The 16,764-nt window shown below is 38.7% G+C and overlaps 1 protein-coding gene across 2 annotated transcripts in view; it reads left to right on the top strand.

The window, feature by feature from the left end:
* Window positions 1-5,030: 5,030 nt before the first annotated feature.
* The window catches only part of sgsm1a (small G protein signaling modulator 1a), a 36,465-nt gene continuing 24,731 nt past the window's right edge, over window positions 5,031-16,764 (top strand). For both annotated transcript variants that reach the window (XM_062417701.1, XM_062417702.1), the window contains exons 1-3: window positions 5,031-5,075; window positions 5,219-5,262; window positions 15,833-15,908. In XM_062417701.1, coding sequence (XP_062273685.1) covers window positions 5,057-5,075; window positions 5,219-5,262; window positions 15,833-15,908 — 139 coding nt within the window. In that variant the 5' untranslated portion in view covers window positions 5,031-5,056. The remainder of the gene's footprint in view (window positions 5,076-5,218; window positions 5,263-15,832; window positions 15,909-16,764) is intronic.

Raw genomic sequence — 16,764 nt, forward strand, 5'->3', positions numbered from 1 at the left:
TTCTATTATCATTCTAAAAAAACATCTAAACATTTTGACTACCTTAGGTTTACATACAAGTTAAAGGATTGTGTCATTTTGGTTGCAATGACATATTTATTGACACAATAACTTAATTTTGAAACATGAATTAAAGGCTTTGGGTGAATTTCAGCCTTTTGCAGGTTAACTAGTGTTCTGCTGCATGTATGAGCTATTTTGGGTAATGAATCTTTGAAAATGTTTCAAGGAATGTGCCAAAACAATTGAGAAACTGTAATGTTATTGTAGCTTTAAGCAATTCCTTCATCTTTCATTGTCAAAATGAGGAGTTTATGGCAAATTATAATGTTGTAAAAGCTGATGTTACAGTAATGGTTACTAAGAGTGTCATCTCAGTAGGAAAAACAGTGATCATTGTTCTAATAAAACCTTTGCAGCTTCTACATGCTGCCAAATCTCTGACCTCTTTCAGTAAAATTATCCAGCAAAATACAATTGACTTTAAGCAACAGGTTGCCCAGCAGATTAAATACTGATGTCACAGTAAAGTTATCAAGATTTATGTCTGCATTTCATCACACTTCAGTAACTATTGTGTGTATTGTATTTACTTGTTCAGTGATATTTGGATTTCCAGTATGTAAACACGTATATGAAGATATGATTTTCTGTACGATATTTTCGCACATTATAATAGGAAATCATTTACGATCAATTTTAGCTGTGATAACATTCCAATAGTGTACAAAAAAATATTAATTACAGTTCAAAAAACAGTCTCACTACAAGAAACATTTAGTAGCTGTTCTGGGGTTTGGATCACAATCACATGATCTTCAAATATCGGTTTCAAACTTCATCCTTGATGTCGAAAAGAGCCTTTAGGAAAACAAGGTGCATTTAGTAGTAGGTGCTCTGGAACTTTTGCTCATATCAGATGGTCATTTACAGCCTCTACATGCTGCTCTAAATGTTACTGTAAGCTGGTCTTTAAATTCAGCTGGTTGGAAAATCTGCTTTTTTTCAACTTGCTCTACAAGTTCTCATTGTCCTTATAATCTTCACAAAGTGAAGTTCATTCATAGCACTGTTATAGATCAGACATCACAAAGTGCTTCAGGATAAAAGACAAAAACAAGACAATAAATATAGTCAGAATAAATATATAAAACTAAGCAAAGACAAATTTAAACAGATGGGTCACAACTAGGAGAATAAATCAAACTGGTCAAAAGGTAAGTCAACCTCTAAGGCATGCAAAGAGCAACATGCAGGCAGCCCGTTGGAACTCTTAAAGTTTCATACAGAAAGCCATAAATAGGACATTGAGCCATCTTGGCTTCCTGATCCTTTGTTAATATAGTTTGGTGAAGACAGGAGAATAGAATCAAAGCAGCTAAACTGCACTCATTAGGAAAAACCTAATAAAATGACTTTGTAATCAAATCTACCCCTTTTAGCACTGAGCAGTTTGAAAAGGCTGCTAACTGGATATTCAGAGTGCAGCAGTCACGCAGGTCTGTGAGTGGAGAGAGTGCATCAAATGAAGTTAGTTTGGGAAATGGATATGACACTGAGATGGGACAGGAGATGTCCATCACCATCATGAATTTGACTGAAACTTAAAAGCGAAATGGCGGCCAAACTGTCTGACCTGTTGTCACATCATTTGTTGTGTAACTTTGTCACCTGAATTATTCCGATAATAGACAGACAGACAGACAGACAGATAGATAGATAGATAGATAGATAGATAGATAGATAGATAGATAGATAGATAGATAGATAGATAGATAGATAGATAGATAGATAGATAGATAGATAGATAGATAGATAGATAGATAGATAGATAGATAGATAGATAGATAGATAGATAGATAGATAGATAGATAGATAGATAGATAGATAGATAGATAGATAGATGGATAGTCCTTTTTTTCTGTTCAGATTCCACCATATTCAACATGTCGTCTCATGGCAGAGCTTAGATGGGGAGGAGGTAAACAATCAGCCGGGGGAAGGAGCTGTGGTTGCTCAGCCGAGGTGCGAGGCCCCCCAAGGGCCAGAAGCTTGACAACAAATCATACAGTGCTGGCCTTCTGTAACATACAATCCTGTCAATCTGCATTGGCACACATGGGCAGAAGAACATCAGACTGACAGGAGCCTCTATCACATGCCCTGGTGCCTGTTAGAGCACGTCGCCTCTAATCACACATGGACATGTGCATGTCGGGCCTGCACAGAGACTCAGCTGACAGGCGAACAGACATGGATATGACACAGCATTGTTATTTCTGAAACTCTGAGAATCTTTTCATTGACATCAATAAGGTCTCTGCACTCTGGTGGCCCCTTTGTAAATGTTTCTAATCTCTATTGTGTGTTGGGTTGATAAAAGTTTGCTAGGGTTTGGATTTTCAGCATCCTTTTACATAATCATGTCTATGTGTGTGCAAGTTATTGATTTCATTCATTCAAATGACTGATGCCATCAGTGTGTGTTGTTTATCGTTGTTGTTGTTGTTGTTGTTGTTGTTGTGTGTACTGTAGGTTTCCCGTTGACAAGCAAGCAAAGGCAAGCTGGAGAAGAGCGCTGGTGTGCTGTTTACTTGGGCAGAAGTCCTGGTATGACATTTAATAAGACGTGCTATTACAGTACATTATCTAAAGCCAAGGCGAGCAAGTGTGAGTCATCTCAGCGAGGGAATCCCGTGTTGAAGAGGATGTTTGTTAGTAAAATAGAGGGGAAAAAGGCACTGGGGTGCAGCTCTCACAATAAAGCCAAAACAGGAGAAGCGCTCTTACCTCTCAGTCAAGGACACATTAACTGCACTGTATTTTTAATTGAAATCACATTTGTCTGTATACACTGTATTCTAGTAATTGTACTGTGGTGTGGTAGTATATCAATTGTAAGATTACATGCCTCAGCATGCAATTCAAGTTCAGGCTTAGGACTAAAACCATGTATCCATCTTGACATGTTCATCCACAGATGGATCCATGAGATTTTGACAGTGCTGGTGCTGAAACCATGAGGGCAGCTTTGGGGTTGTCCAGCTCTGCTCCTTTCAGTCTGTCATCCTGTGTTATCCCTCCATCCTCTCACTACCTGATCTACCTGACAGCTCAGTCCTCCGGGCACAACTCAACTTATGGCCCAGAGACTCCACAGTATGGAGCAATGAAGCCTTTCAGCTGGTCTTGCTCATGCCTTGACCCAGATGGTGATCTTTCTAAACATGTTCTCACTTATATGATGCACAAACTTGTTGCCATTTTTTCATGAAAGGTGTGAAAACAAAAGCCTCATACACTTACTTAATCTTTTTTTGTCAAAAATGACACAGTCGCCATCTTCTGGACACTATGAGTTATACCTTCTTTTTTTTTCAACAAGCATTTTTGACACGTTTTAGAGGAATGAATGAAATAATGCATGTTACATGAATTCATGAATGTTTGGCACATATTAAAACAGTTTGAACTCAAGGTTTTGAATGTATCCTGCAGCAGTCCGCAAGTGGAGCGAAGGGGTTTTGAAATGCAGCAGAGCATTGGGGCATCCAAAGTGCAGGCCAGCATAGAAACTGATCCAAACCACATTTGGACTGAAGTTATCCTGACCCTAACTAAATATATAACACCAAATTAAAAACACACGAGGTTGGTTGATTAAATACATAAATAAATAAATAATATAGCTAAATACATCTATAAAAAGCTATAAAACCAGTGTGGTTTGCAAGTTCTGTATGTAACTGGTTCAAGACAGGACTTTTACCTCAGTATTTTCATACTTTGACCACAAGATGGCAGAATGACAAAATGTTTCAATGTCAGGGAAATTCACAACAAACTCAAAACTAACAACTGCCTTCATAGTATGCCCCTTTTTGCAGTGCATGTTTTTCTTCTTCATCATCGTTTTCAGTTTGTATTGAATATATTTATTTATTTATTTTAATTTGTTTTTAAAGTAAAGTCATGTCACACTAATTCCCAAAACTGATACTGGTAACTTAGAGTCAGTGGAGACAAGCTGTGAACAGAACACTGACATATGTTCATCTTTTACCTTCATATGGATATGATATTATCTATTTATTTATACACCCAGCCAAGAAGGTACCACATTAGTATTCATTTTGACTCATGTTTGTGTCCATCTGATCAATGTAGGTCCAATATTCACACAATTTTTAGGGAAATATGTCTTTTTAGTTGCTAAATGCTCACTAATGTTCACCAGCTGGATGCTAAATTTGTCTGTCTGCTGTTTGGTGTTGAGCAGGTACAGTACAGTGGAAAATTTTGCTAAAAGCACCTGTCTATTACAGCTATGAGAATAGCAAGAATGAACCAAAACAAAATGTATGCCAGAAAATCAAAACAATGAGCTGAAAGATGCCTAAAAAAGCTTTGTTAAACTGAGGGCAGCTGCAGAGTCAGGCTATAGCAGGGGCTCAATACTAGCTAACTACCTATACATTTCAAATTTAACTACAGCTGGGTGATACTGTTGACCATATACCTCAATATTCATATTGGGACAATATTGTACGGAAGACTGTTGGTGCTTTCACAAAATATTTACACAATGATGTGGATATAATGACTAAGTGGGCAAAAGCAAGTAATAACAGCCAGTCTGGTAAATTTAGAAAATTACATCACTTTACTGTAATGCAGTATTTAAAACCATGGAAAGACAACACTTGTGCCACGATATTACTGTATTAAAAATCTATGATGATATCTAGTCTTATAGCATATTTCCTAGCTCCAATTCTAACCTTTAAAAAAAAAAAAAATTATAGCTGCTGTATTTCAAAGACAATACAAGCACTTTTAAACGCTACAGAGCTGTTTTTACTTTGAATGTAAACTGATATATTGAGGCTTGGGCCACCATTGAATAAAGGCTATAATATTGATGAATATACCAGCCAATTGAAACACTGCATGTGTCTTTAAGAGGTGTGTTTAAAGAGGTGGAGCCACATCGCCGTGTAGCAGCCAGCACTCAGCTGATGGGAGGGGTGCTGCTTGCAGACAGGAGACAGGATCCATGGCAACAATCATGGCAGGTGGGTGCAAAAGATTATGATAGACATATTTACATTATTTTGTAGGTGCTTTGTAATTGTGGAAACAGATTGGTTTTGATCCACTGTAAAAAAAAAATAAAATTAAAACATCTTTTTATTCTAATAATCTGTTTGTATTTTAGAAGCTGAGACCCGTCAGAGGCTACTGCGCACCGTCAAGAAGGAGGTGGGTGTTTTCAGCTCAGCAGTTATCGAGTCGGAAAAACAAACACGTTTTGTTTGTATGAAGCTGTACAATTCACACTGCACATAGGGAGGGCTGTCAGGTGATCTTTGGTAAAGACTGGTGGGACACTTATCTGTCTGTACTGAATGTGCAGTTTTTTCTCTAATGATGATACCTGATAGATTAATCTATCACAACCTCTTTAAAATATTAGAAAACTAATAGTAAATGTAGTACAATTAATTGTTTTTTTCTATTTTTAAAAAAAGCATTATTTCTTGTTCAGTGGTCCCTGTTTGTGCTGCAGCTCAGTAAGAAGCAGAAGGAAACAGATTGACTGTAGCCAGTGTTTGTGATGCTTATGGCAGAGCAAACCATCAGCTCTCTGCCAAATGGTGGTTTCAGTAAGACATAAAGCATGTGTATATTTATGTGTGATGTGTGGGCTGTCGTAGGATGCTTTTGGGGACAAATTTCAGACTATAGGACTAGTTAATTGGGGGTGAATTGTCCAATTAAGGACAAAAGCTGTGTCCCCAATTGGGAGAAAGCCCATTTTTGGTTCAGTAGATATGGTTAGGGTAAGTCTACAGAAAATTAATGACAGTCTATGTAATGTCCCTAAAAGTGACCAGGGTCTGATTACGCGTGTGTGTGTGTGTGAGGGGGGGGGGGGGGGGGGGGGGGGGGGGGGGGGTGCATAGTTAGTTATTTGGTGTTGAGTGGTATCAAATATGGAGGAGGCTCTGTTGGTTTGTTCAGCTGGTTTGCAAACACTTCATTGTCACTGATCATCATTTGAGGTCATTTTAGTTATACAGAAGCTCAAGTAGATCAAATGAAACGTCACTGGAAGTTGATCATTCAATGATTTTCTTCCCTGTCAATTATCAGAGAGCTCTTTTGTCACAGAAAGAGACTTCTGTGCCAGGATTTTGTGTCCCATTACATGATATAATGTGACTGCATACATCAGGGTGTCGTACTTTTTTAGAAATGTCACATCAAGTCATCATAAGATGTACGTGAACAGTAGTAATGCTGCAAAGCTCAAGCTGATGAGCATTCATTATGTTGATTTGTTAACTTTTTCTGATAGTTTTACTGCTTTTTTATTTGCAAAACAGCCTAAGAATAAAAAAAGAGAACATTCTCACATTTTCTGAGACTGTTTAGTTTTATTCTGGTCAAAGTTCATCTGATATGTGTCCAAAGGTCCAGTACTCTTGGATTTTAGCTGTCAGTATTTATACAAATATACAGTACTTAAACACAACCATGTTCATGCCAGAAACACAAATAATTATTCAGAAGCCTATTCTTACAAAGCTGTGAAACTGCATTTAGACTACATGGGTTGTACCAGCTATTCATAAATCCATCACTAAGATGTGTCTTAAGTCTGTCTTAAGTCAATTAGAGAGTTGTATAATAGTGACTTACTAAATTGTGTGTTATAGATTTTATAATGTGTACATTGGGTGCTAAGAAACATCTGTAGTGCTGATCAGTCAAAAGTAATTCATATAAACACAAAGTGTGTTCTTTTTTGTTTATGAATGTGTGAATGAGAGGTTAAGGATTTAGCTGACCTAAATTATGTTATTTGGGCTAACATCATTGGCATGTGTTGTAATTTGAGATATAATTGTTAATATGTTTCAACAAAAGTGTACATTATTATTAAACAGCACTCTGTTAACATGTTAGGTCAAATATGTTGATGACTATAATTACCTTTTCTACTCAATCTAAATTAGCTAGTTGTGCTGTATATTAGCCTGCTAGTGTTAGCTTTGTCAGTTAGCTACCCAACTTTTAGCTACATGTGGCAGTTACTGTGTGTAAATATTTAGCAACATTTCTACCGAATAACTAGTTAGGGTGGTATAACCCATTTTATTTTACTGATGTTTAAATCTCCATTTAGCTACTGATTGTCTGATAACTAGGTTAAGTCTGCATGCAGTGAACTAAACAGAACCACATTCAAGTGTTCAGCTGGAGTGTGATTAAATATTTAAAGTTGAACCAATTCAGCTTCAAACACATTTTAATGACAGCTTAATATCAGCCTGATATATCAGTAGACTGATCACTCCATTGTGTCTCCATTGTCCTGCAGTCGTGTGTTTTTGTTGTCCGTTGGTTGAGGTTCTTGTTTCCCTTTGTTTGTTCAGGGAAGTGTTCCACTTAATGTTTACACATGGAAACACTGTGAAACCTTAGAAATGCCCAATACAACCTGAGTTTCAGTTGTAATGGGCCAGAGGCTGTTATGTAGTCACTCTTCCTGACCAGATTTACACGAGACCAGGCAGTTGTTTTTTTAAAACTTCATTCTGTTAACAATTGATTTTTTTATTTGTTCAATCTCAGATTACCTCATAAATTACAAGACTTTATTTCTCCCCAACAAACAAAGATAAAGATCACATCTCAGATCTTGTGAAAGGAGAGACTTGAATCAGATTTGTTTTTCTCCAAGTCCTGTTTGCAGTCTTATCAGTGAGAACCAGACTCTTCCCATGATTAACTGTGCCTCCTGTGTGCTGATAGGACCTTGATGAAATTCATCCACAGTGGCTCTTTCACTGCATATCACGAATGCAGCCGATTATGGAGTCTGTAAATGGACCAATGAATGAATGTCAGCATAGCAGCTCACTTTTTTCTCAAATAGCACAAAAGCAACACTAATATAGATTAATTAACAAAGAATGTATATATTTAGACAATTTCCAAACGTATCCATCCATTTTCAATGAAACATTTTGGATTGTTTCTCTGTTCTCTCTGTTGTTTCTACCATTTACCAATTAGTTTAGGATTATTATTACTCTGTGTGGGTTATACCATATGGTGTCTCTATGCTGAGTTTTCTCACACTCTCCATGTCCAACTGGTTATGTGCCACCAGTCTGTTCAAATGTACCTGGATGTGGGCCATTATCCAGAGAGTTCAGGACGTCTGTGGCAGCAAAATTACCTTCTGGCACAAAATTGGTTTGAATGAGATCTCTTATTTGCCATAGCCTTGATATAAAAACCCCTTTCTGTCTGTGTCTGTCTCTCTATCTTTCTCTGATCGTACCTCTTAATAGAGCTCCTCTTTCCACCTTTTGTATATCACACGTGCACACAAACACAGATACACACCTGTGTTTGCTAAAGGAGAGAGAGAGGGGATGAGAGACTATTAAAATACATACAGGCCACAGAGATCTGCACCATTTTCTTCCCTGCGTTGCTTTTTTTTCAGACTGTAGCCGCTTAGTCAGGATAAGGTTAAAGATAGGTGTAAGAGAGTGTCAGATAATCCATAGTTGGTGTTTTCTGCTTGAGATTTTTAGATTCCAGGTAGCATATTGATAGAAAAAATTAACATAGAGTTGATTCATACTGCAGGAACCAGCTGCAGGGAAACCATCAAATATTATTGTTGTCATAGATACTGATAGAGATCATTACACTGTCATACAGTTTTTTACCTTTGTAGGTAAATATATATGTGTCATAAATGTACTCAGAGATATGCATTACTGCCAGGACGAGAAATTACATACAGACCAGGGTTTGTACAACATGAGATTAAAAAAGGGGCTGTCGGGATGAGGAATGTGGAGCCTCCTTTTTCTGTTGGCATCAGAAGCTATGCAGCAGCCTTGGGGATTACCTGTGTTGGTGCTGGCATCATTAGGGTAGGAAAGATTAATTACACATATTTCACCGAGGAATAATCACACGTGCTCATCATTGTTACTTGAACTGGAAGGTTTCTTTATTTGCACATGCTCATTTATACATTAATCATAGGTCATGACGTCAGTGTACAACATCTTAGCCTTTAATTAAACTCCCCCTCTTGCTCCTATATTGTACAAGTCATACTCAACACAGCTGTATCAATCGCACACCTCACAGCTGTCTGGCAGTTCACCTACCAAACATATAACCCACAAATGTTTCGATCTTGAACTTTGTTGCAGACTTAGTCAAAACATCTGTGACTATGTGTGCTGTTGGAGAATATTTAAAGGTTTTATTATCGCTGAGTTCAAACTGAATCAAATTATACCTGATGTTCGCATGTTTACATCTCTGACAACATACTGGTTTCTTTGACAGAGCAATTGCATCTTGGTTCATGTTCAGCCAGTGCCATATATTCTGCTTCACATGTGGATAAAGCTAGTGTTGGCTGCATCTTAGTCTTCCATGAAATGACAGGCCCATTTTTGATACTAAAGCAGTATCCTGTTGTACATCATCTGTCATTTTGATCTGCTGCCCAATCAGTATAATTATACTGTATAATACAAGTTTGAGTTTTTCTTCTCCATTCTTGTAACACAGCTCCTCATTTATTGTATCCTTCAAGTACCTCAACACATGTTTGGCAGGTATCTAGTGTTGTTCCTTTGGCTCTGATGGGTATTGTGACAGCTTGCTGACCATCAAGCTTAGCTCAAGTCTCGTACATTTCAATATCAAGCTGCCTAATACTTCATAACATCTTGTTGGATCATAAGGTTCACCATCATAGTTTTGTTTATGTTCACATGGCGTCAACCTTGTCTTACAGTCAGACATACCAAATCTCTCCAGTATCTTTGTTATGCACCTTTTTTGGATCATCTTTATTTCCCCTCCTCTCTGTGTAAAGTCAACACCTAGGAAATGCTGAAGTTTCCCAAGATCCTTTATCTTGAATTTTGCCTTCAACATTTCTTTCACACCATTGGGTAAGTCACTATCATTGGCAGCAATAATTAGATCATCGTACCAAATGATCAGAATTACCCTTTCATTTTTTGTTAGCATTTTTAGGATCATATGTTCTGATTTCTCCATAATTCAGACTATAAGCTGTCTGAGTGTCATTGTCACTCTCTGAAGTTTCTATTTTAGGCTTTGATCAACCATCTTGGCTGCATGGGGGATACAAATATCTTCTCATGAAGATCATCATTGTTTGGTGGAAGCAATAAGAGAGTTTTAAAATTGGATATCCAATCCAAAATCTTAAGGGTGGTGCCATGCAGTTCACTCCAGAGGAGAATGGAGGGAGACCATCATTTCCAGTAAGGTTTGTCCTTGACAAAATGTAAGAGGTATAGGTTTGTTCGTGGCTGTTCTTGCCACCGTTCAAGTAACTACTGTCCATTAAGAAAACCTCACACTTCGGTAGGTGGGTATCTCCAGTCGTCTGGTATCACAAGCCTACCTCCTTGTAAATGTGTAGTGTAGTCTGTCCTCCACGTCTGTTGTAGCACCTGCCGCATATGTCAACAACTTATTTGGTATATTGCTCTTGAGTAGCATGCATCTTTCCATTTTAGTGTTTTCCAGTTTCTCCCAGTGTTTTGATTTTGATGGAGTAAGGTACTGAAGTCTTATGTCTTATGTGCAACTTACAAGCTCACTTAGCAATGACTGGAAGTCTTATGCTGCAAACTTTCTGCCATTAGAGGGACTTGGCCTCTTATGGCAGAAAGTTCACAGCATATACGCAATATATAAGCAATTAACGTTTTAGTGGCTTTGACAGTATCACTCTTTGCTTTCAGAAAGTACACAAAAACTGCTCCTGAAAAATCATCAGTAAATGCTAGAGTGTATCTAAACCCATCTTTAGCTTCTGACTCTATATGGCCAGCCAAATCTGTGTGTACAATCTCAAGTTCTGCTTTTGCTCTTTCATCAGGCTCTTGGTTCCAGCTCTGAGCTAATTTCCCTTCTGTGCGGACTTCACAGTTAAGACTAGACTTATCAATCTTACCCTTGACTTACATTCCCTCTGTTATATTCCAGCTACCTGACACATTATCATAGTAAAGTCTATCATACTCTATGACGTCGAACTTGGTAAAATCCTTGTCGATGAGCTGGTCACACCTTTGTCAAAAGTTGACTGATGTTCTGTCGGCCGTTGCTTCTTTGACGGAGAAAGTGTCTTTTGCATTCGACAGTATGTACAACGCATTTGTCAACATTCTATTCACCTGATGACCTTCACTGTCTGTCAGGCAGACCTCCACATCACCTCTCTTCACCTCTCCTTATTCTGTCAGCTACTCCAGGAAATGCTTTTGCAGCTGGAAAGTCAAATTTGTAATGCATCTCACTATCTCTGATTATAAATTGCTTTTGTATCAACTATCAGCCCTTTTGTTTCAGTGCAAGAAACTAGCAGACATTACTCGATGTGGCTTGGACTTGTCACTAAAAGTTATCATCTTATCACCCTGCATTATGGATGCCATGCCATTGGCCTGGCCGCACATTATTCCAAAACCTCAATAGTTTGATAAACTTCCCATTGGACCAAAAGCTAACTGCTTCAAAGGCCCGTTGCTACAAAAATACACACTCTCCCTGGACTTTTCTGCCCTAAATATCTTATCTGTATTTAGTGCAAGTGATAATTCTAAACCGGTAAACTGGTGTTGTTACACCAGTAAACATAATTATATTTTAACAATTTACTAAGATGTTAAAAGCTAAGGATGACAAAGGTAGCCTGATTGGAATGCTTAACCATAAATGATGGCATTGCGTTATTATTGGTTATCACACTGATAATGTTAATTACCTGACTAATTACCTGATTAACAGACTTTATAACTGTGGTCTTCTGTTTCACACAGTAGAACTCTGATTTAATAAATCTTAAGTCTTTCTTTAGGAGTCAAACAAAGTGATACACATGATTTATACACATGAGTATCTGTATAATGGGGAACCAAAATCTGTTAAATTGAGCAATATTTTAACAGTCTGGAAGGTAGTAAGGGCAGCAGTCACTGAACTCCAGCAACTCCAGAGTATGTATTTTCGGAGCAATGGGACTTTAGAGTGAGGGGCTTTTGTTTTTGGGATAACAGGCCATCAGACTAATGGGCTTCTGGTCCAATGGGACATTTTTCAAACCAATGGGGTTTCGGAATAATGAGTCTTTGGACCAATGGGTAGTCCCTTCATTATGTGGATGGCAAATGGCTTAAATGATTCAGGCAAACATTTCAGAATTATTACAATCAACAGCGCATTGCTAAGAGTCTATTCAGCATTTCTCAGGGCTGTAATAGCTGTCTCTGCATGGATGATGTAGTCTGTAACATCCATTGGCTTTCTGGAGAGTTGTTACATCTGTGTAGAGGCTAATCATGCATGGCTTCTCTTTACTTGCGTAATGATCCCTCAATATCTTCAAGGCTTATCTCTCACTGTCTGCTGCTTCTATCATAAACAGGGAAAGACTTTTGTCATCCAAAATCTTTATCAATTCAGCGAAGGCTTCTTTATTTTTCTTAGCATCTTGCTCCTCCCCATTATATTCTGACTCATTCAGTATGGTCCTTTTTAGCCCTAGCAACCAGAGGTAGCCCAAAAACGTTGTCCTTCATAATTTGCAATTTTTAAAAATCTCTGTCGAAACATAACCGGTGCCGTTGGTTTTGAAGTTCCTTCCTGGGCCCATAACTCATTGGCACTGTATTCATAAGGATAGGAAAATCAGTTCAATTACACATATTTTACAGAGGAATAATCATACATGCTCATCAGCAGTGGAGGATTTCTTTATTTGTACATGCTCATTTGACTGAGAGTTAAGATTTAACTTTGCAGACAGTGGTTGACAAAACAGTCTCATCAGGATTAAGCGAAGAAGAAGCCCTTAAAATGCTCACATCTATAAACCCATGAGAACTGGGCAACTGCTGTGTGTCACAATCACAGGACCTAAATAGGCCCTGTGATGAGACTGTTGTGTCCACTGTTTCAAGTTGTGTTGTGGTTGCATTGATTTAGTGGTGGGATCATGTTCACTGACCCTTCTTAGTAGCTGATCAGTCTGTTCATTCATTCAATTGTTATTCTAAATAATATCATCATAATTCTAATGTGTAACTGCGGCTAATAACTTTAAATGAAAACTGCAGCTCGATGTGTAAGGATTAACACATAACAGTGATGGTTTTTCTTCTGTCTTTTCTCCATTGTACGTGCGTTCCTCTCATTCATCAGTGGCCATAGAGATGATGAATAATGAAGGGTGGATGTTAATGGATGGGGCTCTCTCTCTGGCTCTTATTTCTTGACTCTGCTGTTGCAGGAGTTAATTGGAATACTCTGAAGATCTTTTATCACTCTGGCTGATGCCTTCAGGCTGCAGTGGTTAGTTAGAGGAGATTCATCAGGCTTTGTTGCTGCTACAGACATTTAATAACTTGTCACGTCACGCACACTGTCGTATCTGTGAAATCTTGTGGAAATGTAGTTTGTGTGACGGTGTTTTAGTTGGTATAGCTGCTCTAAATTTTGTGTTTTTTTCCTAGAATATGTTTTAATGATACTAGACTAAAACATGATAGCTCTACATGGCTGGAAAATCTTTGAAATCACGAAGGCACAGTGCTTTTAGATATTGTTAGTTACTGTAGTTTGAGGGCTGCAGTTATATCTGTTTATTTCAGAAATGAATGAATGCTGTTGACGCATTTCCTTAGGCGGAAGTGATCCACTGTGCGACACGTGCCGTCTCCATAGAAACCTGCAGGTTGTCTGTGCTTCGACACTTTGTGATATAAATTCCTCCGAGACCTGTTCTGTAGCCCAGATGAGAGAGATGAGAAAACACAGCAGCTGAAACTCAGGGAGGAGTATACATCCTCAAGTTGGCAAATCAATCAGTATGTAATTTGTATGTCAGGTGCAATCAGTGAGAAAGCTGATGCATAAAAGTCCCATGAGCAGAGCGGATGTGCATCACATCAGACTGAAGCTGTCTCTGTTGAGTTGGCAGAATGAATCATTTCTGTTGATGCCGAATATAACAATGCTAGTGATGCCAACAGGCCAACTTTGAAGTTTTTTAAGATCCAAAAGTTTTTAGGGGAGCAGTGTTCTGTGCACTTTTGTTTGATAATGTTTTGTAAACCTTTTTGTTCTTTTTTTGAGGAGTGAAGGTTTAGGTCCTCATCTTGAATTAATAATAAGGGTGCGATCAGCGACTCAGTTGGCAGATTCTTCTCTGCACCTACACAGAAACAAGTTGTTTTGTGTGTCACACTTAAATCCAAAATCTTCTAAAAGTTTCTAGTGTGTTCTGTTCTCCTTTTATGTAGATGTTGCTTTTCTGAGACAAAAATAAACCCCATATGGAATTATGGATGTGTATGGATTGTATAGACTTGTGTCTATTTAGCCTCTGAAGTTTAGTGTCACAAGTATAGTTGATGAGATATCTACTGTGAGATGGACGAAATTTGTAAGCTGTCAGATTTCATTACAGTTCATGATTGCTGATTTTTAGGGCTGCATTACTTTCATTATTGATTAATCTGATGATTATTTTCTTGATTAAATCATTGTGCATGGATATATCAATAAAAAAGTTAAATATACTCTGATAGAAAATGTTATCCTTATTCTTGACCTACCACCATCCCATCTGTGTAGAGTGGGTTAACTAGATATCATTCATGCTCTCTGGTCCATAAAATTGAGCCATAGTGGAATATTTAACCTAAAGAGAGAACTTTATATCCTGGAGCATTTTATGATCGGGCTGTAAATATGAAACGATGAAAACTAATATTGTTAGAGGACAGCCGACTGCCTCATGACTACTGGCCTGCCTCACAGAGAAGAGATTTGCTCTCAGCACTGAAAGATTGAATCAATGTTTAGATTGGAAAACTGGTTTAAAGATGGGGCTGAAGGCACTTGGACCACTGGAGTGAACATCTGTGCATGTGTTTGTGTGTGTCTGCATTTGTGTAGAAGCTGAACTAGGCAGTGGTTTTGTGTAATATGGTCATTGTGGACAGACTCATTTCGACAGGAAATTACAGCTATCTGTGTGGCTGTGTCCGGAGGTTGATATTCCCTGTGCAGATTGCAGAGCGATGTCCACACAGGGGGACATCTCCATAGCCACAGCATGGATTGATTTATCAGTCTTCTTTAACTATTGGTCTGTAGCTGTTGTCAGGTCAGTGGGGAGAAGGGCACATCGCCGTGACGACAAAACCTAACTAATGAGCATTGCCTTGTGAGCACGTGTATCTGACCTTCTCCATCTGCTTTAAAAGAAGTTGTGGGTGCATGTAGAGGATGTCATCAGCATTTGACGTAATAGAATCAATTGCTCCCACTGAGGATTATAAACTGTTCTGAAAAGGGGTCTGTGATGGACCCCCCCCCCCCCCCCCCCCCCCCCCCCCCCCCCCCCCCCCCCCCACAATGTACCACCTCCAGTACAGGTCCTTGGGATGGGAGCTGGTGACTCATCCACCAACTTAACATGCACTCTTCCCACTCCGTGTTTTTCTCCCCTGTAACTTTTCAACCACAGTTCAAACTCTCTTGACATCATGTTACCCTCAGCTTTTACAGACAGACGTGCATAAGTTTGATCAAATCTCCTGATTAATCTTTGAAATATATTCATCACTCAAGCAAACTCTCACCAACAAGCCCCTCACAGCCTGGGTGTGTGTGTGTGTACCAGTAGTGGCATATTAATGAATGAGTCATCCGGTACCTCCCGTGTCATTGACAGGTGAAGCAGATTATGGAGGAAGCAGTCACCAGGAAATTTGTTCACGAAGACAGCAGCCATATTGTGTCCTTTTGTGGTGAGTAAACCAAACATACAAATTAATCACACTTTAATTTACAGCCTCTTCAGTTTGAACACTTCTGCCACACTGAAGTCATTCATTTGAAGTCATTCCTGGTATGACTCATGACTTTGTGTAATAGGGGGAATGACCTGCAGCATAGGTCCCTGGCTGGATTCAAACCAGGGACACTGCGATTATGTGGCATGCACTCTAACCACTTGAACACCAGGGAGTTCTGCAGTCTTTATTTTGTGACCTTCAGTATGTTAAATATTATATGTGATATCTGATTAATTTTAACCTGGTGGGTAATGGTGCTTCCCCCTTTCTGTAGCAGCACAAGCAGTCCAGGGTTTGAATTATCTTAAACCTGCAGTGCAGAACTTTTCTCTCTCCCTTCTGGCAAAGACAGTAATTACACAAACACTGTTGACATTATTGCTGCAGACCCCCAATGCTTTTTATTTGAGCCGATCCCCCGCACATATTCAGTCCATTAAAATGTGTGTCTGGCGCATACGCCAAAAAAAGTTTCTAGCTTCTGCATTGTGCGGTCTATTGAATGTATATGCACAGTTGTGTTTCCCCCATTGGCCCCGTCCGCAAGTTCCCTCCTGGCCATTAGACTGTATATTGTGGTGGCATCACAGATATTTAAATAGCTTTTCTCATCTTGAGGAAAGTTTTACAATATAAAACCTCCACAAAAATTCATAACAGAGCGTCATAATTGACCTTGTTTGCAGTTTGAGGTGTCGCCAATTTTACAGACATCTCTTTTCCAATGGAGGTCTATGGAGAAAATGCTCGCAAGGACAGTCCACCACGGTAGACAGTTGCACATCAATCAATGCTGGTTGATATAAAA

The sequence above is a fragment of the Scomber scombrus genome, chromosome 4, assembly GCF_963691925.1.
Source record: "Scomber scombrus chromosome 4, fScoSco1.1, whole genome shotgun sequence".
NCBI lineage: Eukaryota > Metazoa > Chordata > Actinopteri > Scombriformes > Scombridae > Scomber > Scomber scombrus.